The sequence below is a fragment of the Natrix helvetica genome, assembly GCF_964273705.1.
Source record: "Natrix helvetica genome assembly, chromosome: 13".
Taxonomy (NCBI): domain Eukaryota; kingdom Metazoa; phylum Chordata; class Lepidosauria; order Squamata; family Natricidae; genus Natrix; species Natrix helvetica.
Genome location: NC_138557.1, coordinates 606357 through 629604, shown reverse-complemented (window position 1 = coordinate 629604; position 23248 = coordinate 606357). Strand labels below are relative to the sequence as shown.

The 23248-nt window shown below is 58.1% G+C and overlaps 2 protein-coding genes across 7 annotated transcripts; one reads left to right on the top strand and one right to left on the bottom strand.

Moving 5' to 3' along the window:
* Nucleotides 1–233: 233 nt before the first annotated feature.
* ATF7IP2 (activating transcription factor 7 interacting protein 2) lies at nt 234–7573 on the top strand. Of its 3 annotated transcripts, none has more exons than XM_081965472.1 (11): nt 234–354; nt 982–1530; nt 1873–2009; nt 2894–3025; nt 3253–3324; nt 3941–4077; nt 4239–4315; nt 4958–5007; nt 5239–5287; nt 5759–5835; nt 6749–7573. In XM_081965472.1, the coding sequence occupies exons 2-11, from the start codon at nt 990–992 to the stop codon at nt 7148–7150; spliced, it is 1674 nt and encodes a 557-aa protein (XP_081821598.1). In that variant the 5' UTR covers nt 234–354; nt 982–989; the 3' UTR covers nt 7151–7573. The 3 variants fall into 3 exon arrangements, with proteins under 3 accessions (XP_081821598.1, XP_081821596.1, XP_081821597.1); XM_081965470.1 differs by having other exon boundaries at nt 5756–5835; XM_081965471.1 differs by lacking the exon at nt 234–354 and adding an exon at nt 376–565 and having other exon boundaries at nt 5756–5835.
* Nucleotides 7574–8331: 758 nt separating this feature from the next.
* EMP2 (epithelial membrane protein 2) lies at nt 8332–23248 on the bottom strand. 4 transcript variants are annotated; one of them, XM_081965567.1, is made up of 6 exons: nt 17166–17292; nt 13705–13817; nt 13472–13597; nt 12447–12537; nt 11034–11180; nt 8332–10495 (listed from the first exon to the last, which is right to left on the bottom strand). In XM_081965567.1, exons 3-6 carry the CDS (start codon nt 13547–13549, stop codon nt 10308–10310), a joined length of 504 nt encoding a protein of 167 aa, XP_081821693.1. In that variant the 5' UTR covers nt 13550–13597; nt 13705–13817; nt 17166–17292; the 3' UTR covers nt 8332–10307. The 4 variants fall into 4 exon arrangements, with proteins under 4 accessions (XP_081821693.1, XP_081821694.1, XP_081821691.1 ...); XM_081965568.1 differs by lacking the exons at nt 13705–13817; nt 17166–17292 and adding an exon at nt 23117–23248; XM_081965565.1 differs by lacking the exons at nt 13705–13817; nt 17166–17292 and adding an exon at nt 18120–18257.

The following is a 23248-nucleotide window of genomic DNA, read 5'->3' as shown; positions in this document are numbered from 1 at the left end:
GGCAACGACCCGCATCCCCGGCTTCACACGTGCGTCTGAGGGAACCCGGGTTGAACAAACCACGGCTAGGCGCACACGGCCAATCGGAACAAAGGTCCGGCCCCGACGCGCTGCCGATTGGGCGTAATGGGGGAGGTCCCGCCTCCTCTGCCTCCCGGTTGGCCGTAGGAGCCTCCTCGCCAGGCCCGAAGCCGGGGAGTGACGGCGCGGCCCGCCCCCAGCTGGCGCCTCGCTCTGCGCGTGCGCGGTATCCCTTCCTCTGTCGGCGCTGCGAGTGTTCCGGGCGGCGGCGGCGGCGAGGAGGGGGGGCAGCTCCGGGCAGATTGGCGGCGGCGCGCGTGCGCAGAAGCGCCTGTAAGTTGGGGTGGCCGGCAGGAACGGCAGTGCCCCCCCCCCCTCCCAGGAGGAAGGAGTCGCCCGGGTCCGCCGCCCTTCCGGGGACCGAGCAGCGCTCCGCCCGCCCGCCCACCCGGGGTCTCCCTCCCTGGGCCCTGCCCGCCCGCAGCGATACCCCGGCCGACCAGGCGACCCCCGGGGCCGCCGGTGGTGCAAGGCAGGCGGAGAGGTCCGTGGGTCATCTAGTCGAGACCCTCCGCCCCTTGGAAGGGCGGCCCCGGGGTCCTTGGCGGGCGGAAGCGGCCTGGCGACCCCCGCCCTGCTCCAGGCCCAAACCGCTGCCCGGTGGGCCTGGGGGAGGGTCGGGAAGGCCTGGGGGGCTCCTGGCAGTCTAGCCCAGGGCTGCTCCTCCCCCCTCCTCCTCCTGGGGTAGGGGAGGGGAAGGGCCCCAGCGAGGACCCCTTGCGACCCCCCCTCCGGGCATCGGCCGCTGGGCCTGGGCTGCTTGCAGCTGGGAGCCTGGGCAGGGCGGCCGGACACCCTCGAGACGCAGGGGCCCCGACTGCCGATGGGACCCCCAGGATCCCCCTCTGATGGCCAAGGCCTTGGGAGGGGCGGTCCTGATGGGACCATGTTGTCTTCCAGCCAGGAAAATGAATCCAGGCACGGAGATCCGGAAGCCGCTGCGGGCCAGGAAGACGATGGCTCTGAGCAGCCGGAAGCAGGCGGAGCACCTGAGCAGGATGAAGGGTGGAGAAGGAGCTGTGGGCCAAGCGAGGCCGGCCGAGGCCAACGGGGCCCAGGAAGAGACTGGAGCCAGACTGAAGCCACTGCCGGCCAAGGAGCCCCTGGCCAGCTTGCTGGTGAATTCCGAAATCAGCATTTATAAGGACCCCCAGGAAATGCTCCAGGACCTCCCGAACCCGGGGGTCCGGCGGTTCCTGAATGCCGGCACGTTGCAGGACATCCTTTGGTACTGGTACGAAAAGGACTCCGGCTGCTCCTTGCCGAAGCCGGTCGAAGCGCCGGCTGGCCAGCTCCCAGATCAGCTTCCGGTAGCCTCTTCCACGCACAAAAAGCCCTCCGCAGGTGCAGCAGCCGAAACGCCCGTCTGCCAAACTCTTCCAGCATTGCAACAGGAAGAAAGCTGCTTTGGGGTGCCTGAAACAGACGGGGTGCCCGCAGGGCCCCTGGGTAAGACTAAACCCATAAAAAGACAGCGAGCTCACTCTTTTCTCTCGCAGCTGGTCCCTAATCTCCTGATGACCCACCCACAAATGTCTCATTCAGCAGCAGGAATTTTGGGCTCAGTTGTGGTCATAAGTCGAGGACCACCTGTAAAGTGTGTGTTTTGGATAGTAGAGCTCCATCCCAGCTTGTCTTTGCTCTAGGGGGGTTGGCCAGTGGGAGCCTTCCACGAAACGTGGAGGCATTTGCGTAATAACTGCCTTTCCCCTTTTTGCCCAGAGGGCCGGGGGCTTAGTCCTAGCAGGGCTCCCATTTGCCTCCCTGAAGGTCTCCCGTCTTTCCTGGCAGGAGACGTTCAGAGGAAGAGGACAGCATCCAGCAATGGCGAGGAAGGCAGCGTCCTTTCCAAGCGCAGCAAAGCCTCTGGGGACCCCACACAGTGGACCTCCCCAGCCGTGGAGGAAGCGGAGTCCGGTCTGGGAAAGGTAAAGGACTACGGCCGGCAGGGGCATCGGCCCTTCCGAATGCTGTCCCCTCTGGCACAGAGGTCCCTTGCGAGTGCCGCTTCCCATGGGGGCCACGCCGACGCCCTCCCGCACGGGGCCCGAAGGGAGCAGCCCTGCGGCTTGTCACTGGTCCCCTTGTTGGCCGCCGCTCTGTGAGGTTGGAGCTCTTCCTGTTAGCCGTTCGTAACCGCTCTTTTTGTCTCGATAGCTTGCTCCAGGCCCTTCTCGGGCTGGAAAAGTCCACAGGTAATGCTGCATGGGCCAGTCATGTTGGGGGGGGGAGGGGGGCAGGTCTCGCTGCAGCTGCATCCCAGGGATGTCCAACCAAGGGCAGCCCCTGCAGGCTCTTCCGGGCATCTCTGGCTTCCTCCATGCGCACAATTCTGCCACAGGGAAGCAACGGTTTCCTTACAAGATGTGGAAGGGGGGGGGTGTCTTCTGCCTCCAAACTACAAGGGGCATGAACTTGATTTCCCACCTCTTTGTTCCTTTTGCCTTCTGGAAACCCACCGAGAGGCGCCTTTAAAAGCAAGCACGGAAGGCGAGGCCAGAGTGGTGGCCAGCAGTCCCTCTGCCCTTCAGATCCTCAGTGGCCGAGCAGAAGGGGTGCTGAGCCTGGGGAGGGGGCTCGCTAGAACGATGGAAGCGGCTAAAAGTGCAGTAATTAGAAATATTTCACAATAAGTGCATGTATCAAAGGGATGGGAAAGTTAAGAAATTCACAAGGGAAAAACGGCAGGTTGAGGACTCCGCTTTGGCTGCTGTTGAAAAGGTTTCCCATTTCTGATCAGTTGTGTTGTGGGGGGGGGGGTTGTGAATGTTAAGTTGAAAATGTCTGTGTTTGTGTATTTTTCTTGCTGTAGGTCAAGGGCTGGATTCAAAGCCAGCTGGAGGCCTCGGTGAGGGAATTGGACCAGGGTCTCCGACACTTAAATGAAAGAATTGATCGCACGCAGTGCCTGCGGAAACACGAAGGCATCGCTATTAAGATTGTAGTAAGAGGGTGCTTCTTTTAAAACTCTCTGTGTCTGGGTGTGAACAGGGCAGAAGCTTGTGCAATTTGTCTTTGTGGTTCTCACACGCAGATTGACAGGGGCCCCACAAGGAGCCTCTCTGCCCCCGTTAAAGAGCTGGGAAGGGTTGGGGGCCGTGGGTTCAAGGCAGATGTTCCACTGGGGCAGCTGGAATGTTGCAGGAACCGCTGCCTTCCCTTTTCTTGCAGAAGAAAATTTCCAGGCTGGACAGGCACATCAATGCTGTGATCGCGCTCCAGAGGAAGGAGCCCCCCCAAAAGGTAAGGCTGGCTCAGCGGCAGTGCTCGGGCGCAGGTACAGGCGAGGCCAGGGGGCACCCTCCGTTTCGATGCCTCTCAATGGGATCTAATGACGTTGGGTCTCCTTTAAGTGGCGAGGGGGGCGTTGCCCCAAAGTCCAGGCACTCAACTTGCTCAAAGTCTTGGATGCCCAATAAAGACGCTGTTTCTGTTATGGTGAGATAGGAGAGGTTGCATCTCCTCCTTTCCCGGCCGGGTTTCTTCCTCAGAGCTTTGACCAAGCCCTCTTGCCAACTGCTGCCCTCCCCGTGCCTGAAGGGGCCCCAGAGAGGAAACGGGGGTTCCTAAACTTCCAAGAGAGGCAGAGGGGCTGCCCTTGCCTTCATTCAGATGTTCTCCATAAACCCTACAGTGCTACGGAACGGGAGAAGGGCCACCGCTCTCTCCGGCTCTGAACTCTTTTGCTTTTGAGGCAGAGTTCTCTAGGGCTCCTTAGGGAAGCCAAAGCATCTCGGAAGCAAAGTTTCCTTGCCGAAGGCGAGTCGGAATGGAGATGGAGGCCAAGCTCCAGGCTCAGTGGCAAAATGTCCTTTCCCGTAGTTGGCAGTAAATGCCTTTTTCCGCTTCCTTCTCCCAGGTCAAGCAGCCCAGGGCACACGCTCAATGCAAAATGTCCAATGGTGCCACCCTGCCTCCAAACACAGACACAGCTGGCAAGCTGGTGCCACCAAAAAAGCCAACACTGACCGAAATCTTGTCTCCCACGGCGGAAAGGTTAGTGGCAAACGGCAATTGCCGGTTGTGTCTGAGACGGTTTGCTGAGGGGGCGCCTGCTCTGCGGAGGAAACGTATTCGCCGTCTTCGGTGGAGAGTGGCCGGCTGCTGCCTAACCCCTTGCTGGATGCCGTGAATGACTATGCTTGCTTCTTGATCAGGTCGTCCGGTGCTGATGTGGTCCCCTGTGTTGAGGCGCTGAAGCAAAGCTCGGGGGTGCTGGCAGCCGGGGCTCCAGGTAGGCAGAGGGAACCCCCCCCCCCCCTTTCAGCTCCCCAACAAACCTGCTTAAAAAGAAGCCGATGCATAATCTGAGTGTCTCTAAGTGGACCCGAGTGAGCAAATGAAGTAGCAACGCTCTGGCAGGACTTCCTTCAGGGGGAACCAGGAAAATAACGGAGGGGGGGGCAATCTGTGATGAGGGCCCCCGCAAGGGGCAGAACTTGGCCATTAGGGCGTCTCCTGCAAGCCACATGGCCTGGGAAGAGGCTTGAGTCAGCTGCCTTTCCTTGGGGCTGAGATGTTGCTCTCCGTTGGCCGATGATGGAGCAGTCCAGGGGTAGGAAGAGAGTATGGATCAGGCAGAGCCCCAGCCAAGGCTGCCCCGAAGGCTGCAACTGAGACTGAGCCCCTGGCTCTTAGGCCCTCCCGTCCCTCCTTCTGGGCGTTCACGCAAGCCAACCTCTCCAAGGGCCAAGTGGCTTCTCCGCCTTGTCCAGAAAAGTCAGGAGGCTGCTCAGTCTGGGGGGGCAGGGAGTGCCTAGAAGACCCCCTCCCCGACTCCCACTGAGTGCAGGCATGGGCCAGCTTCTGCCTTAGTGAGCCACCCAGCAAACTCTGGGTTTTAAAAACTGCCCTCGCTTGTGTCCAATTCCTGCAGGCCCCCCACCGAAAGCAGCGGCTGGATACCCAGACCCTCCAGGTGACCAGGTGAGCGAGTCCAAGGTCAGCTTTGAAGCTTTCTCCGATCTTTTTCCTGCTCTGCGGTTAGCACAGAGTCGGAATTCTGGGCGTTTTTGCTGCACTTTGTATGCGTTTCTATGTCTGACCCTCCCATATTTCTGAAGTCCACCGGTGGTTACAAGCTGCTTCAGGCTGTTTGCAGACCAGAATCACACAACCCGCTGGGTCCACTTAATTCACCTTTCCTCCTAATTACAGGATGCGCTGGTGATTGACTTAACAGACGAAGAAAGCAATCCTGATAAAGGTGAGCAGACAATATAGATCTAGACAATAGAGGTGGTGCTTGTCATTACTTTAATTGCATGGCTTTCCGGACTCTGTCCTGCTTTCCCTCAAAGCAGCGGAGTAAACATGATAGCAACGTGCAAATGGAATGCAGGGCAGTCACTTCAAAACGTTCCGGTTATCTCTGGAGGAATAAAACGTTTCTTCCACTGGAATCTTTGTACCGGACTGGCTGCCTCCAAGAGTGCGGTTGGCCCCGGAGCGTTTCTTCCGCAGCCCAAAGTATTTGGGTGCCGGTGAACGGACAGGAGAAGCCGTCTTGCCGGGGAGGGGGGTGGGATTTCTTCATTTGCCTTGCCCTGAAGATTGGAGCTTAGTGCCTTGTTTTGGTAGCTGTGGCAATTGTGAGAAGCCACCTGATTAATGAAGTAGTGCATACCACAATGTTTAAAACGCTGCACTGATCCCTTTTTATCTGTGGTCAAAGAAGAGAAGAAACCAGTGGCAGGAAGCAGGCACCTGGGCCCAGAGAGCCTTCCACAGCCTTCAGGAGAATCCCTGGATCAGGTATTGGAACGAAATCTCCCAACTGCAAAAACTGCTTTGTCCCCTGCAGACAGGATTTTTTTTTTTGGGGGGGGGGGGGGGGGGGCTCACGCAAACCCTATGAGAGAGTAAGGAATGTTAAAACAAATGGAACACACACACACACACACACACACACCCCAAAGTCCTGCCTTGGAAGGGGTGAGTTTCATTCGCTTGGCCACAAGGGGGCAGCCTTGCAGTAGGAAAGGCCCAGGAGAGATGCTGAAGCAGCAGCTGAGCTTGGAGGCAGCTTCAGGGGGGGTTGCTGAGCTCCCTGCTGCAACTGTTCGCGTCTCAGCCTGGCCCTCCAATAGTGTGGCAGGCTTGGAATCCTCCGGGAGTCTCCATCGAGCCAAGCAGGCAGCCGAATGAGCCACAGTGGTTGCTTTCAGCTGCCCTGGGAATTTTGCCAAGTCTGCAGAGGTGAAGAGGCTTCCTCGGGCTTGCTGGGCCTACCTTCCAGTTCGGCCTCCAGGACTTGGTGTTACTCCCCACTCTGGCCAAAGCAGGGGGGGGGTCTTCTGGAAGGGGGGAGGCAGAAGGGAGGAGATGCCAGCTGGGGCTCCGTTCCTGGCATCTGCAGGACGTGAAACATAACACGGGCTTTGTGCGTGAGGCACATCAGTTGGGCTTCAGGACTTTGGCCAAACCTCTCCAGCTGAACCAAAAGGGGAACTCCTGCAGAGGGTTGGGGGGGGGGGGAAGCACTTGGCCCCCTGCCCTCCCTTAATCCTTTCTCTCCCCTCTTCTCTGCTGCCCTCAAAGCTTGCCTTCCCCATGGACTCCCTCCCTGTTCTGTGTGTGTGTGTGTGTGTGAGACGCGTTGCACAGCTCGGAGCCCCTGCTGTGGGGACGGTTGGCACGGCTGCCTCCTTTCACTTGCCGCCTCCAGGTGCCCCTGAGGTTCCCACGCCTGCCTGCCTTGCCAAGTGTACAGCCGGACCCAGTGCCCTGGAAGGACCTGGGAGACTCTCCGCCCCCTCAGAAGCTGGACCTGGTGGTGGCTCAGGTGAACCAGCCCAAAGGCATCGCCCTCCAGTGGAACATACGCTGCGTGGACCCCCGGTGCGCCCCCATCGAGAGCTTCTCCTTGTTCATCTGCCTGGAGGACGTGGGCAGCGGGACCACCTCCGAGTGGAAGAGGACCAGCGTCATCAAGGCCCTCCCGCTGCCCATGGCCTGCTCGCTCTCCCAGTTCCCCCGCTCCGTCAAGTGCCACTTCACCATGCGCTCCAAGGACGTTCACGGGCGCCACGGGCCTTTCTGCGAGGTCCAGTCCGTCTCGGCTCTCTAGAGGGGGCTCCGGGGGAGTGGCAGGACCCCTCCCCTAACCTGACACCCCTTTTCCGGGGTACTTTTTAGGGGCATTATTTCCCCAGCTCAATGTGTGGAAAACACCCCGGCCAGTTCTTGGTTGCCCTTTTGTTCCCCCCACACTAAGCTGGCATCCCATGTGGGGGAACATGAGGGAAAAGGCTGGGAAGATGGCCACCCAACGCTGAAGCCTCCCGAGAGAGGAAGCGGAAGGTTTCCCCACTTCACCTTGGGGAGAATCAGACTCAGGACCTCCAAGAAGGGGGAACTTTGCTTTCAGTATTGTTTTCATCCCTTCACCAGTAGGGTGAGAGAGAGAAAGAGAGAGAAATGTTCTCTTGGCCCAAAGCCAAATGGGTCAAAAAAAAATTTGTTTTTTAAATAAAGTGCCTTTTCTGTTAGATTTTCCTGCATGCTAACTGCATTTTCCTGGTTTTGTAGAATGCCACTTGGGTGTTGTGTTCTGATCCAAAAGTCCGCTTTTCTCTCCCCCCCCCCCCTCCCTTCCTCAGCATTTCTGGAGAAGTGGCTGAAATAGTGGAGTCCCGCTGGCTGCGTGGCCTGGCGTACCGTTTCTCCACGTTGGCTGTGGACTTCAACTCCAGAATTCCTCAACTGGCTGCAGGGCTGGCTGAGGGAACCTGGGAGGTGAAGTCCACACGTCTTAAAGCTGCTCTGAGTAGCCAGTGAGGCTTCCTCAGAATGATGGGGTCTCGGTGGCCTCTGTTACCTGGAGGGCATTTAGCCGTAACTGGGCAGACTTATTCCAAGCATCCTGCCTGGCTTGTAAAAAGGGGGATTGTGGTGCAGAAATACTGTTCACCAAGGAGCCACTTTGCACTTGTTCTGCAGAACTGAAGTAAACTGAAAAACAGGCTCTTGAGCAGCCCACCTCCCCAGCCAAAGGTCGCCTGCTGGAGCCACTTGGCTGCCTGGAAGAGGTGGAGGGGGCTGCCTTGTGGTCTTCTTCTTCCAGGAAGCCTGGATGCCCTCGGGCACACAAGACCCACCGAGGCCACTTTCCCTTCTCCACAGCTGTGAGGAGGACAAGAAATGTCAAGAGCTCCAGGGAAGCAAACGCTGCCTCTGGTTTGTATGCAAACCATCCGCTACACAACACGGTCGGCCTCGCAGCCACAACGGAATGAAACGTCGGCCTGATACCGGTTGCAAGGTTTTATTTCTATATACAGTTGAATGGAAAGGTATATAAAACACAAAACGACAAAGGCACTGTTGGTGGAATTGAGCTACCAATTGGTCCTCTGAGAAACCCCAATTGCTCCATCACTCAAAAGCCTGAAAAGCCCAGGTGTGCAAAGGGCCTCCCTCCCCTTCAGGTGCAGAGCCTTCGCTTACAAGGGGCTCTGTGTATGGATGAGGCAGGATTGATTGCCTGTAAGAGGGAGGCTTCCTCTTTGCTCCTTACGAAGGGTCAGAAATAGGAAGGTAAATAGTGTTACATATATCTTGGTGTACATGGACTATTATTTTTAAACATAAAATCCAAACTATGACCTCACCAGAGGAGTTGGTTCTTCTGAATAAAGGTTCACCAGGGGCAAAAACTATTTTTAAAGCTTGCAGAGCTGCAGCCTGAAGAAAAGAGCCGGCTTGGGGTCAGGGAAGGGGGGGGGGAGACAAGGGGTTATTCCGAAGGGAGGAAGTAGCGGGAATTAAAGGCAAAATTAAAAGCATTAAAGGCCAAAGTGGGCAAGGATGTCTAGCGGGAACCGTCTTCTCCCCACACGTCTGAGGATGCGATTTTGGCCCAGATAAAGTCCGTCTCTCGCTCCAAATGTCCGCTTGAGAGGACACAACGGGCGTGCCTGGCGCAGGGGCTTTTGGAGAGCAGCCGGAGCCTCCTCTTCACGTTCGTCAAAGCAGCCCCAATTCACTCCGTAGCGCTCAGGAAGGAATCGGTCGCCATCTAACAAAACCGCCCACGGGGGCTTCTCTGCGGGAGCTACGGAGAAGAAAGGCCAGCCGCCAGTAGGGCCACGGGGGGTCACTAAGACGGCCTCGGGGTCTCCCTGGGCTCTGCTGAGTCTGGCCGCCTCTCTCCTCCCCAGCGCCAGCCTTGAAGTCTGCCCACATCAGCCGGGGATTCTGTGGCCTCGGAGGCTTCCCAACACCGTCCAGCTTTGGTGCAGATGCCAAAGTGCAGGCTCCCGGGGCCCCAAAGGGCAGCCGCCTGCAGGGCCGCCCCAGGTCGAGCAGAGCTGCCTCGGAGCTTTGCTTCCTCCCGCGATGAGGGCGCCCGGAATGTGTGAAGTTCCTCAGAAACCGGGAAGGAATTCTGCGCCAGGCTGGACTGGAGGACGAGGGCTGCCTGGAGCTGCGCCAAGGATGGAAATGCTCCAGTGGTGGACCAAGGCGGAGGCCACAGGGCACACAATGAGGTAGCTCAGGACGCACAGGAGCATCGCCGAAGGGCAGCTTCGTCTTGGGCGAGGGGCCCTTGTGAGCCCCCTGGGCAGGGTGAGAGGAAGACCCTCAGCTGCCCCACCGAGAGGCACCGTTGCACGGAGCGACTGGAGGGGCAGATCAGAGGGGTCCCTTGGCACCCAGAAGGCACTGGGAATTCACGATGGTTGCTCCAGCTCTCCAAGATGCCAGCCCTCAGGGGGGGGGGGTGTTATAGAATTGGGGGCGGGCGGGAGGTGGTGTGCTGTGAGGAGGTCCCCATTCATACGGCCTAAAAGGGAAGCTGGGCTAAGGAGAACTGTTGCATGCTGCCAGCCCCAACCAGACCCCCCTCTGACCTCCCCCCTCTGTCCCCCCCCTCGCCTTTTGTTAAGGTTGGGTAGCCCCACTGTTCTTTGGGGAGCTGCAGAGCTAGAGGAGACCCCAAAGCGGGAGGGGGACCAGCATGTCCAGGACTCTTGAGCCGCTCTTGAGAGGGGGCTGCTGGCTGGCGCTGGGCATCCCTACCCAGAAGAGCCAGCCCACCCACCTCTTTCTCCTCTCCGGTCCTCCCGCCGGCCTTGTAATGCCACGCCAAGGACGGGGGAGGGGCCCAGCCATGACAAACGCTTCTATTTACACAAAGGGGGGCTGGAATGCCAGCGCTTCAAGGAGAGCTGGGGGGGCGGAGGGGGGGTGGTTCTTCTCCCTCGCCAGGCGCCCACCCGGCTTTACTTGCGCTTCCTCAGGACCAGGTACATGAGGCCGCTAAGCAGGGTGAAGGCGAAGGCCACCCAGGCCAACACGTAGGAGTAGCCGAAGCGGCCGCTCTCCACCTCCAAGCGGCTGTAGAAGAGGCCCCGGTGCAGCTCCGAGCGCCGGTCGGTGTAGACAGAGGCCCCGATCATTACGCAGAGGCCTGTGGGGGGCAAGAGCAGAGGGGACCCCGCTTAACGACAAAACACAAACTCTAGGCCCACGGCAGGAGCGGTCCTCGACTTACGACCGGAATTTCTGTTGCTAAGCAAGGTTCAGTGAGTCGTGCCCGATTTTACGACTTCTTTGGCCACAATTGTTCAGCAGTCGTTAACCGATTCAGACTCCCCCTGGGGGCCCTGCTTGTCAGAGACCGGCTGGGGATGCCGCAGCGCCAGTTGCCAAGCGCCCAAATTTTGCTCACGTGACATGGAGAGCCCGCAACGGTTGTAATCGCAAAGATCGGGTGCAAGTCGTTTAGTGTGGTCACAGCTTTGAACAGTCACTAAGCGAACGGTTGTAAGTCGAGGAGTAGCCTATTGCAAATGGCCACGTGGTTGTTTTGAGAAAAGTGGCGCTTCTGAGGCTGCCTCCCCCCCAGCAAACCATGATGAAGAGGAAAGGGGCGCTTCCCCCACCCGCCAACCTGGTTTAGCTGTCCCATAATCATGTCGGTCTCCTTTCAAAGCCGGGATACTCACAGGACAAGAGCTGGATGATGGAGGTCAGCACAAACCGCTCCCCTTGCTTCAGGCGGAAGAGCTGCAGGATGAAGACGAAGAAGGCCACGCAGCACAGAATCGTGGACAAGATCATCGTGGCTTGGACGGTCTGGATAGAGGGGTATTCTGGAGGGAGGGGCGGGGGCGAATGAAAAGCATGTGGAGGCGGGGCAAACGGCCCACCGGGCCCACCGAGTGCACAGGGCTGAAACCTTGGCAGCTTTAAGCCCCACGGACTTCCATGCCCAGAATTCCCCAGCCGGCGTGAAAGCCTAGAGCGGGCTCAGCCAACCCTCGCAGCTTTTAAGGCTGGGGAATTCTGGGAGTTGAAGTTCCCGGGTCTTAAAGTTCTCACGGTCGGCCACCCCTGCCAGATTGTGTAGCACAAGAGGCCGTGGCTTGCAAGCCAGGATTGATGGCTTAAGCCCAGCCCTGGAGAAGCTTCAAAGGCAAGCTGGAGACAGCCCCCTCCTCCTTCCGGACAGCAGCAGGGGCCTCCCCTGCCCAAGCTCATTTTCCACCGGCCTTTCCGCCTCCGGGCGCAGCCGCATCCTGCCCAAGAGGTCCTCGTGCCAACTCCCGCCGAAGGACAATAAAAGGAGCCCTGGCTCTCCCGCCAACTCCCCATCCCCGATTTCCTCCACGGGAAAATCAGCGGCTTCCACTGCAAGGAACCTCTGGGTCGGGCAGCTGTGGGCCGCTCCCTTCCTCCTCTGCTCCCCCCAAGCGCCTTGGCAAAGGCCTCGGCTTCCCCGGCAGTGGCCCCCGCTCCTCAAAGAGGGGGAGATCCCAGAGGAAAGGGGGTTTCAGTTGGGGCCGGCACCCCAGATGCCCCTGGGGGAGCAGACAGGGCTACAGCCTGCATCCCCCGGCTCCAAAAAGCTTCCTTCTCTCAGGCAGCATCAAGGATGGAAGCCTAGAAACAGAATATAAAGGTAAAGGTTTCCCTGTCCAGTCGTGTCTGACCCGAGGGAGCAGCGGTCATCTCTGTTGTTTGGCCGAGGGAGCCAGCGTTGTCCGAAGACGCTTCTCTGGTCATGCGGCCAGCAAGGCACATGGAACGCTGTTATCTTCCCACCAAAACGGTACCTATTTATCTACTTGCATTTGCGTGCTCCCTAACTGCTAGAAGGGCAACTGCTGGGGCCGGTAACTGGAGCTCACCCTGTTAGCAGCTCTGGGGACTCGAACTGGGGCCGTCAGCTGACAAGCTCAGCATCTTTAACCGCTTATCTATCACAGCCCCAGTAACAGGCTCTATTTCTCTGCCATTGGGGAAATGCTGAGCTAGAAGGCTTTGGGGCTGGGGAGAGGGAGGGGAGCAGAACCCCCCCCCCCCACGGGTGCCTTTGGAGTGTCCCAGCCAGCGGGGAAGTCCTCCTGGAGACTCACCTGGAAGGGTGTTATCCAAAGCGGTGCAGTTCGTCCCATTGAAGCACTGGTGCCAGATGTCTGTGAAGAAGCCATCGCCCACCCACCAGGCCTGAAAAGGAAGGGGAGAAGGAGACAGAGGGTGCAGGGACCTCTGCTGCTCAGGAGACCCAGAACCTGCCAGTTTTTAAAATAGAAAAGACCCCAACCAACAGGAAGGGGGAGGGGACGAATATTCAGAAAGGCTTTGTGGCTGGCAGCTGTCGCCTGCTGACCTCGTCTGTGGATAAGGGGGGGCGGGGGGGGCGGGAGAGAACTTTGTCAATATGTCTAAGAGTCAGGAAGTAGCTCTGTGTGTGTGTCTGTGTGTGTGTGTGTGTGTCTGTGTTTTGTTTCAGCTGGTGAGGTCAGTATTTGAGCTCTATTCAGCCTGAACTCAGCTCAGGCCTGAGTAAATCCTTCACATTTTGTTTCGTGGCCGGTGAAAACACAACCGTAACAGCCCATGGATTGACCAATCAGAGGTCGAGTCAGACCGAGAGGGACAACTGATGCCTCAAAGGTCAGAAGGGCATTCGGTCCCTCCCTCCTCTATTCGATTCAACCCGCATACTGGTATAAAGGGGTGCCAGTTACCCATTTGCAATATGTATTTGCAGAAAGACTTCTGACTGCTTTGCTCAGCTGAATTGGCATCGCCCCAAGGAGGGAGCCGTAGTTCATGGGTGCGCGTGGTGTTTTTTTTCTTCTTTTTTAGGTTGGGCACCAAAGCACGGAGGACTTTCTCAGCAGCACCTTGGCTGCTCAAAGACGTGTGGAATTCAACGCCCAGAATTCCCCCGCCAGCTTTGGGGGACTACTGGGAGTTGAAGTCCGCGTGTTTTCCAGGGGCCAAGGTTAAGCCCCCCTGCCCTCAGACTAAAGGGGCTGCCCGTGTCCTTCCAGACTGGGAGAGGTTGGTAAAATGTAATCTCCTTGTTCAGAGGAGATCCCTTCAATCCTGGAATCAGACCCCAAAAGGAAGGAAAGCTGCCCTGGCAACTCACGTTGTCGATTGTCGAGATGAAGAGAAGTGCGGCTGAAGTGATGTGGAAGAGGATGATGAACGCCAGGAGGATCAGCATGGTGGAGCAGGATGAGGGGCGGCTCTTTCAGAGGAGAAGAAAGCGACGCTGTTTGGAGCCAAAGAGAAAACAGGGCAGGATTAGGCCAGGCCAGGCCAAACCTGTCGCCTTGAGAACTTCTGCTCCTTCCTCTACTTCGACATAAGAAATCCCACCATTTTCACGAATGAAAGCTGCCTTTGCAAAAGACAGGCCTGAAAGTTGCCAAGCTTGACAAACACGGAATTAGAAGAACTCCGGAGATGCAGTTGGGCCTGATCGTCTCCTCCTTTGAAAAAAAGACACACAGGCTCTTAGCTCAGAGTGGAAGAGCCGGCTCTGCCAGTTAGGAAAGCTACGTCTGGACCCGGGAGGGTGGCAGCTGCGGCAGAGCTCCTTTTCCTCTCCCAGGGACACCCATAAAGGCTCCAGGAGTGACTCCTGGACGACTCTAAATCCCAGGAAGCTGAATATTTTCCTCACTTCCCTCAGAGATGCAGTCAGACTACTGGGCCCCCTTCGCTGCTGCAACTCCAGGGACACCAGAAAGCTCCCCATTTTCTCCCATGATGGCTGATCCCGTGCTAACCTCCCTGGGCTCTCCTTCCTTCCTTCCTTCCTTCCCATCTCTCTCTCTCCCTCCCTCCCTCTCTCTCTCTCTGAGCACCCAAGCCTTTGCAATGTACGAAGGAAGCCCCCTCTCCCCTCTGCCAACAGCACTTAGCTATAGACTTCTGTACTGCTTCACAGTGCTTTACGTCCCTCTCCAAGCCTCTTGACCCAAATGATTCAGCTCCTGATTTTACCAACCACGGAAGGATGGACGGCTGAGTCAACCTTGAGCCAGGATCGAACTGCTAGCAGTAGGCAGAATCAGCCTGCAATGCTGCCTTCTACCCACTGAGCCACCGTATCTCTTTTTATCAATGCCCACTTAACCGAAGTGGACTCCGTGGGACGGCCGCAAGGGAGCCGATATCTTGAGGTTCGGGGTGGGGGTTAATGGGTTGAGGATACCTGAATCTAGACCAGGGATAGGCCTGTCAAGAGAGGCTGCTCATCCTGTCCCTTCCTCAAGCCCAGGAAGGGCCGGGTGTGGCCTTTGGAGCCCCTGGGGGCCTTGGAAGGCTCTTCCTTAGCCCGAGACGGAGGGGGCAATTAACAGAAGAGGCTTTTCTTGGGTGGCCCCAATTCATGTGCCAATGGACGCCCTCAGGGAGATTAAGATTTGCCTCTGCCGGCCGGCCGGTAATCTCCTTTATTTGCTGACCCCGTTTAATCTTGAAACCTTGGATCTGTTGAATGGCCTTCCAGGCTGAGGTCTGCACCTCCCTGTGGCCCTGAAGAGGCCTCTGCGCCTCCTTTGGCTTAACGGCCAGAACAAGCCCTGCAACTTTGCTCAAGCTGCCCTTTCAGTGGCTCTGCTTCGCTTCCGAATCACAGCCCCAGCAGGACAAACAGCCAGGATCACCTGCCTTTGACTGACAGGAAGGCTCCTTAGGGCCATTTAGTAGAATTACTCACCTCTGCTCCCTCCCTCCCTCCCGCCTGTCACACTAAAAGATCTACAACTTGGTGCAGCAGCTCTGGGGCCACACCTGAGGATTCGGGAGGGGCTGCTTTAAAAGGCGCTGAGGCACAGAGGGGCGCAGCTGCCCTTCATGCAGCTCCTAGGGGGGCTCACTGGTCTCCAAGGAGCATGGGTTATGCGCTGAGGACTTGCACCACCTGGGTCCCTGCTCAGGGGAGGAGACGGGTTTCTCCTTCTAGACTGGGAAGTTTGGAGCCTCCATTGTGAACCCTTCTTGTTGTCCGTTTGGCCCCTCGTGGTGCCAAGGAGCCCTGCAGGGAAGGCACAGATGGGGTGCCCCCTCTAAAGAAGGGCAAAGGATTGAGATGGCACTTGGCTGAGAAGAGGAAGGTCCGGCCTCAAGGGTGCTATGTGCTGCTCTGGGCCAAAGCCCCCAACCCCTGGGATAAAAGTGCAGCAGCTACAACGGAGAGCTTCCAGAGCAGAAGGAAGGAAGGAAAAAGCAATGGGGAGGGAGAGAGAGAGAGAGCCAAAACTTTCCTCTTCCTCCTCACAATGCCCAGCTTGTGTGGCCACACTGAAAGGGCATCTTGCAAAAGGAGGGCTTCTCTGTCCCAGCCTTCCCAAAGAACATTGAGGGACGGGCGGCCTGCAGAGCCATTCAGTCGGTGGCCAGTGCCAGAATGCCTTACTCTCTACTCTCTCTCGCCCTTCCCGAGAAACGTCTGTTTGCCCAGCCAGGGAGTGGCCAGAGGGGAACATGAAGTCGGGATCCCTGAAGCCACCAGGAGCCCTGCCAGCAACCCGGGCTGTCTGGTTCTCTTGACGGTTCCCTGCTGGCCACCTGCTCCGTCTTACATTTGCCTGCTGGTGGTTGTTTGATCTGCACTGGGCCACGGAAAGAGGGAGGGTACTTGGGGTCGTAAAACCTTTAAACACGCCTCAGTGGGTAGGAGGGGCCCTGCGTCTCCCTAAGCCACCACTGACAGACTACAAGTGCCGCTGTGCCCAAAGTGCCCAGCCCACCTCCAGGCCAGCTTAGTTCACCCCGATGAGGTTGATCCACTGAATCTGGGCAGTTTTATTTCCAGAAGCAAAACGGCTCTACAGAAAAGGAGCCGTTTCCCAGATCCTCCTGGAAAGCTGACAGGCGATGATCTACCAATCAAAGCAATGCACAGAAAACAGGCAGGAATGCAAAGGGGAGCAGGAACCTGGCAAAACAACCTAGAGAGCCTCTTGTCAAAGGACTCCAGCGAGCAGCAAGGATTCCAATGGCTTCCCCTCTGAAAGAAGGCAGGCAGAAAAAATCCGGACACGGGGTTTCTGCAAGCGGGGGGGGGGGGCTGGGGGGGCTGGCAGAGGTCAGGATTGACTTGGGCATCTGCGCGCTCCACCTCAGCTTCAGAGCCCTTGTGTCATTCCTCTCTGGGGTCCCCTTTCTAAGGCCAGATTGGGGGGGACAGGTCTTCAGGAAAGGCCAACCGTGCTGGAGGACCATGAGGCAGTCTCCCCCTCCCCCTCCCCCTCTTGGTTAGGGAAGCCAGGTGCAGAGCAAGGCAAGGCAAGATGCTGGCAGGTGGGGCTCGGATAAAGGAAGAGGCCCCTGGATGCAACTGCTTACATGGGAGGTTAGACAAGGCGGAATCCCTGGACCTCCAAAAGAGACAGAACAGCAGGTGCCCCCAGCTCCTCGCAGGAGGGCATGCCGAGGAGAGTGGCTTCACCTCTCACACATCGGCATATATATATATACACATACATGCATGCATGCATATGTATAAATATGGAAATCCTTGCTATTCATCTCCTTGTCCTGAGTGCCACTTTTCCTTCTCCAACAATCCTAATTCACATGTCACATTATGCACACTTTGCATAATTAAGTTTGCTGAATAGTTTACTACTGGAAGGATTCACAAAGTCCACTAAAGTGTTCACAATGGGTGCAAAGCGATAGGGAGGGATTCGGCTGCTCAACGGAACCTTCACGGAAAAGGCTTCCCAAACCGATTCTGCGTGGCTTTTCTCTGACTCTCGGACCATCGAGACCGATGCCCAAAAGCTGCCACGATCAGAAGGGAAAAGGCGAAACACAGCCCTTACCTGCGCACCGGTTGAAGGCCCCCGGCTACAACGCCCGTTTTCCGGAGGGGAAGGCACGAGAGCCTCTCCAGCCAAGCCCTCCAGCCCCTCCTCGGTCCACCACCGCCACTAAAACGTCCGCAGTCCAAGCTTTCTTCGCCTCGCTCCAGCTCCCCATTTTACAGACAGGGAAAGCCAGGCCCGGGACGCCGCCTGGCTCAGGCCCCCCTTAGCCCCCCTCCGCAGGGGCAGATCTGGCTAGAGGGTCTTCCCAGACGCCCCTCCCCCTTCCCAATCTCCGTCTCCAATGAGCTTCGGCAATCGCTCCCTTCCCCAAAATCCCCTCCAAGCAGCGGAGGAGTCCCGGGCCTGGCCTGGGATGCATGGGAGGGACCCAGAGAGCCCCGGACGCCGCTTGGTGGGCGCCTGGAACGGAATCTCCCCCGGAGCCAAAGCGCCGCGGGAGGGTCCGGCCCCCTCCGGCTGCGCGGCGCAAAGAGGACGCCCAGCGAGGCCGCTCCGGGGATCCTCGGCCGGGAGAGTCCCGCGGCGGCCTTCCCCCCGGGCCCCCCACCGCAAAGGGGGCTCCATGGCGGCCGCCGATCGAGGGCGGGGCGGCCAAGGGCGCCCCCCGAGCCAGCGTCCCCCGCCTCCACCCGCGCTCAGCGCCCGGAATCGCGGCGTCCTAGCCCAGCCGCCCGGCGCGACGGCAGCGGCATCCCTCGCCTCCCTCGCTTCTGCCCCGCCGAGCCCGGAGGGCGGCTTCGGAGTCCGGAGTGCGGCAGGGAGCGACGTCCCTGCCGGTTCCCCGCGAGAAGTGCGGCGGGAGGGAGGAGTCGGTTCCCCCGCCGGCCGGAGCTCCGGTTGCCCCGGTGCCAGCCCGGTTCCTCAGCGGAGGGCAGCGCTCCCCCGGGCCGCCCTCCTCCCTGGCCCCTGCTCCGCTTCGCACGTGGGGACCCTGCCCGCCCCACTTACGGCCGGTGGGTGCTGCGCGGGCCGGGAGCGGCGGCGGCGGGGCTGGTGCTCGCGAGGAGCGGCTGCTGGCTCTGCCGCCTCCTGGGCCGTCCGTGGCAGGAGCCCGGCTGGGTGGGGAAGGGGGAGGGGAAAAGGCGCGGGCTGGGGGAGCCGCCAGCAGGCCGGGCCGGCGCGCAGGGTTAGGCGGCGGAGGAAGCTGCGCGCTTCCCGGGGGCGTCTCTGGCCGCCGGGCGGAAGGGCAGCCTTGGCTCTGGGGGCGCCGCACCCCCGGCCGCCACCCCCGGGGAGGGAAAAGGCGAGAGGCGGCTCGGACAGTCAGCTCCGGCCTTCTGGGCCGCTTCGGGAGGACCGAGCGCGGAGTTGCGCAACGGCCCCTTCCCCACCTTTGGCTGGTAGAGAAACCGCATCACCCCCGCCCCCCAAGGGCCAGAGCCTCTCTCCGGTTCGGGCAAGTCAGTCAAAACGTGGTCCCCCCTCCCCCTCCCCCAAAAGGGTAGAGCTGGACCTCCTTTCTTCCCTCCTTCTCGGAAAGGATATTAGCCCAGAGCAAAAGAACAACCCAAAGGCAACCACATTTCCCGACCCACCCAGGATCCAGGTCCAGATTGGAATCAATTGGATCCACCAGAGGCTTCAAGCAAAACCAAAAGCATCCGAATTATTTTCCACAGAGAGACTCCCAGGACTCGGGGCACACAAACATTACAGGGTTGGGGGCTTCCCCCCCAAAGCCATTTCCTTTGGCTGGCAGGGGGCAAGAGAGAGCAGCCCCCTAAAGGCGCATTGCCACACAGATCGATAAAAGTGCCAATGAGAAACGCCCGGGGGGGGGGGAGGTGTTTCTTGAGCCTCTTTGGCTGCCCAGACTGACTTACACAGAAGGGTCTCCCCTCTTTGCTGAGGGGGCAAGGGGACCCCTACCACCACCACCACCTGAGGCCCCAGCCAGGCATTTTGCTGTGGGGAAGAGAGTGGCAACCAAGGGCCCCTCTTCCCACCAGCCTCACTGCAGGGCACCAAAGGATGGCCGAGTTATTTTGGCAACTGAGGTAGGAATTCCCACCACCTCCCTGGCAGTGAAAACACACCCAGGGAGCAGCAAGAAGCATCTGCTGCCTTTTCAGAAGGCTCCTGCCTGCCTCGGTCTCCCAGCAGAGCCTGCAGGCTCTCGGAGGAAGGTCCCTGCAGGCAGCTCCAGAGTCAGCCCCACATCAGTCAATGGGCACGGACTGTAAAAAGATGGAGACCAGAAGCGCTCCAGCTTCTCCCCTGGCCTGAGAGGCTTCCCAGAAGACCCGGCTGGCCTAGAAGGGAAACCTGGCACTGCCAGGAATCTTTCCCCCAGCCTGGTGCTGCTGTCCTTGCTGGGCATGAGAGGGAGGATGCCCCCCCCTCGTTTGGGGGAAGCCAGGCAGAGCTTTGGCCTCTCTTCCTGCATGCTCCCAACCGTTTCTGGCTGGGAAAAGTCCAGCAAAGAAAGGGCGAGCTGAGTGCTGCCCTGAAGGGTGCCCACTTCCTTCTGCCCAGATCTGGGAGGATGCAGAGGTCTGCAGAGCCACCGTATCCCTTCAATGGCTGGGCATAACTAGCAAAGAGCAAGTTCCTTCTCTCCTTTGCCAGCCCCGGGTTGGGCGGGAAGGGAGGGAGAGTTGTTGGGGCAGGTCTGATCGCATCAGGAAGGCAGGTGGCCTATAAACACCGAGCGTTTCCGTCAGTTGAGAAGAGAGCAGATAATGGCTTGTTTTGGGACATCCTGGGGCGTGGGGCTCTTTCCCAGGAGTGGGGAGGCCACCTGCACACCATCCCTGCCAGCCCTAGTTCACCCTTCCAGGTCAGCGTACCAGAACAGTCGTAAGAGCTGCCGTCCCTCCATTCCCCCCCCCCCCGCCCCCAATATCCTGCTACAGGATCCCGAAGAAGATGTCACAACTTGCCTGGACATCAGGGCCGCAGAGCAAAAATATTAGATAAGGGAGATCAAAGGATAAAACAGTTAACCACAAAACTACTGTTTGTTCTGCTTGCAGCAAGATACAAATCTAAAAATAAAACAGAGCACCGGCTTTTTATTTTTCCCTGTAGCAAAGAAATGTGCAACTATCCGATAATTTGAAATCTTATCCCGCATCTTCCTAGCAATTCTGGGAATGAGCTCTCTTTTCCTACAAGTAACTAATCCATGGGTGCAGTTTGGTGCTGCACTGTCCCTGCCTGTCTTGGCAAATGTGGGGCTGACCCAGAGGGAAGCCGCCTATGAAGGGAGGGCAAAATAACCCTTCCATGAATAAAACCGGAATTTTAAAATTGCCATTGACTCTGAATTGCAACAGACAACAAGGGTGTGGAATGAAGGGTATTTAAATTAGTTACTGTTTCTTACACTGGCTTTTCTATTAGCACGTACACCCTCTGCTCTCTTTTGTTCTCTCTCGCGGGTGCAGAAGGATTTGTAGGCAACCTGCTGTTGCTTAATTTCTTTCTTTCTTTCTTTCTGCCTGTCCTGGGTTCCGTGTTGTTTATTCCAGAGCAGGCCTAGGAACATGTTCCATGCAGAAATACAAATGAAAATCAACAGAGGCATGTCTGGGCCGGGACAGGATTAATCTGAGAAAAGGAAGAATGAAAGACCTGGGTGGGGATAATTCAGCCGCAGGTGGGAGAGGAAGGGGGTGCAAGTGAAGGGCTTATTTTCCACATGGCAGGGGAGACAAAAGGGAAGGGCCAACAGCCATCCATTCTCTGGCCAACGTGACCTAAGTCGGCTTCTCCCGCCTTCAGGTGTGCTGAACTTCATCTCCTTAAATCCCCCCCCCCTCAAATGTGTCCCGCATATTTGATTGACTGGGCAGCAGAAGTGGTGCAATCCAATTGATCTGGATGTCAACTGCGGAATTGTTTTCCATCAGGGGTGGGGAAATCATTTGGGACTCTTGAGAGCAGAGAGCGAGTCTTGGGCAGGAATTGGGTGGGTCTGATGAAAAGAAAGACCGGGGGGGGGGGGATATGATAGCAGTCTTCCAATATTTGAGGGGCTGCCTCAGAGAAGGGAGGGGGGGTCAGCCTATCCACCGAATAGCAGCTGAAGGCAGGACAAGCGGCAATGGATGGAAAGGAAGAAAAGCTAACCTGGAGCTAAGGAGAAACTTCCTAACGGTGAGAACCATTAAAACAGGGAGGAAAATGCCTGCAGAGGTTGTGGGTTCTCTGTCCCTGAAGGTCTTTAAGAAGAGACCGGACAGGCTCTTGTCAGAAATGATACCGGGTTCCCTGCCTGACCAGGGGGTCAGACTAGAAGACCTCCGAGGTCCCTTATTCTTCTCACAGTTACGTTCATAGGAGGGCCTCCCATTCACTCAAAAGATCCACCTATCAGGAGGCAGGTGGGGCTGTTCCAGGGGGCCCCCCTCACCCTCTTGAGTCCCCCCCAGTTGCCCTCCCCTGCCCTGCCTACCTTTATCCTTCCTGCAACCCCTCAGCATCCTTATTTGCACAGAGGCAAAGAGACGCGCAGGGGAAGCCAGGCAGGCAGGCTGGGCCTTTGTTTCTGCAGCGTGCCAGTTGGAAAAGCAAACACGGGGCACAGGGAGATGCCTAGGGAGGTGCTGCTGCTGCTGTGCCTACCCCGCACTCCCTTGCTAATCCAAAGGACGGCTCCACTTCCGGGTTTTAGGTGAGTGGCGAGCGGGTGAGGCAAAGCGGAGGCCGGGAGGGACAAAGCTTTCATCCCAGACTGGGCAGGGCAGCCTTCCTCACGGGCTGGGGAAGCACGTCCCACTCTCCACCCCTGAGACCTTGGAAAACAGAGCCTGCTGGCTCCGAGTCAGGGCCTGGAGGAGCTTCAGGCACGTCCACTTGGAAGCCTTGGGGGCCAGAGGGGGGATTCCTGCAGGCCAAGGAAGGGATCGACTGTGCAGCTCCCTGCAGCCAGAAGGGCCTGTCAAGGCGGCTGCCCATTCCCAAAGGGGGTGGATGGATGCTCCCCAGGGAGAGGCTGAAGGCTTTGGCCAACGGATCCTCCGAGACCTTGTGCCAGTTTCAGCTTTTCCTCTTCTTGCCTCGTGGCCGACTGTGTTGGGTTACGCGAAGCTCCCAAGCTCCCTGGCTGACTTGGAAGCCCACGGATCAAACTGACACCACGCTGCAGGGACTTGGCTGACTCATCGCATTCTCTTCCAGAGGCCCAAACCTGCTTGGTGAGGGCAGGAACAGGTTTTTTGGGAAGGCACCCACGGTCCCTCCAGGTGGAAAGGAGGTGTGGGGGGGGGGGTGCCTCCGTGGGCCTCCTTTTGCCTTTGATCAGGGGGCGGCCCTCTTGCCAGCCACCCCGCCATCTGATTTCGCTCCTCCCTAGTAGAGTCAGAGGCCTGCAGGCTGACAATTTGGCCTCCTCCAGCCACAAGGCCCTCTGACCGGAAGGGCTCCCCGTTTGCATTAACTGTAAAAGTAATCCTGCAAACTGGCAGGAGGAGCCAGGAGAGGCACAGCTATGTTCTACCCTCCTTTGAATATTTGGGAGGGGAGGGAGGAGGCTGCATAAAGCTCCTCCCAGAGGTCCAGCTGTCCACACGGGAGACCCTTTGGAGGCCTTCTGCGGGGTTTTCTTTCAACTCTCAGGAAGCAGGAACACCGAGGTCTCATCAGAGCAACCGGGAAGAGGGACGGCTCTTCGTTAACCCTCAAGAGTCAAGAGGCCACTGGATGCTCCCTCCTTTTGCTTCTTCTCCCTTTGAACAAAATTAGGCAGGCGGAGGAAAGAATTCGCCTCACCTTACAAAGTTGGCCCCGCCCTTCCTTCTGGGAAAACCAGGAAGGAGTTGGAGGAACTTTCTCTTCCCACCAAGGAGATTCCTGCTTTAGGGCATCTGCTCATCCCTGGAGTCCAGGCAGCGGAGAGCCCGGAACTCTTCCAAGATCTCTGGAGGGAGCCAAAGGGGATTTCTGGATCTTTCCCCCACTCAGGCGGGAGGCAGGGCCCCGTCTATTAAAAGCGAACTCACCGTTCTTGCCTTCCTGGAGAGGGAGGCATCAAAAATACACCAAGGTCATCCTGGCCTCCCCAAGTCCTTCTTATTCATATTTTCAGGGCAGCTGTCGCTTTCGCCACCCTTCGCCAAGCAACCGCTGGAATA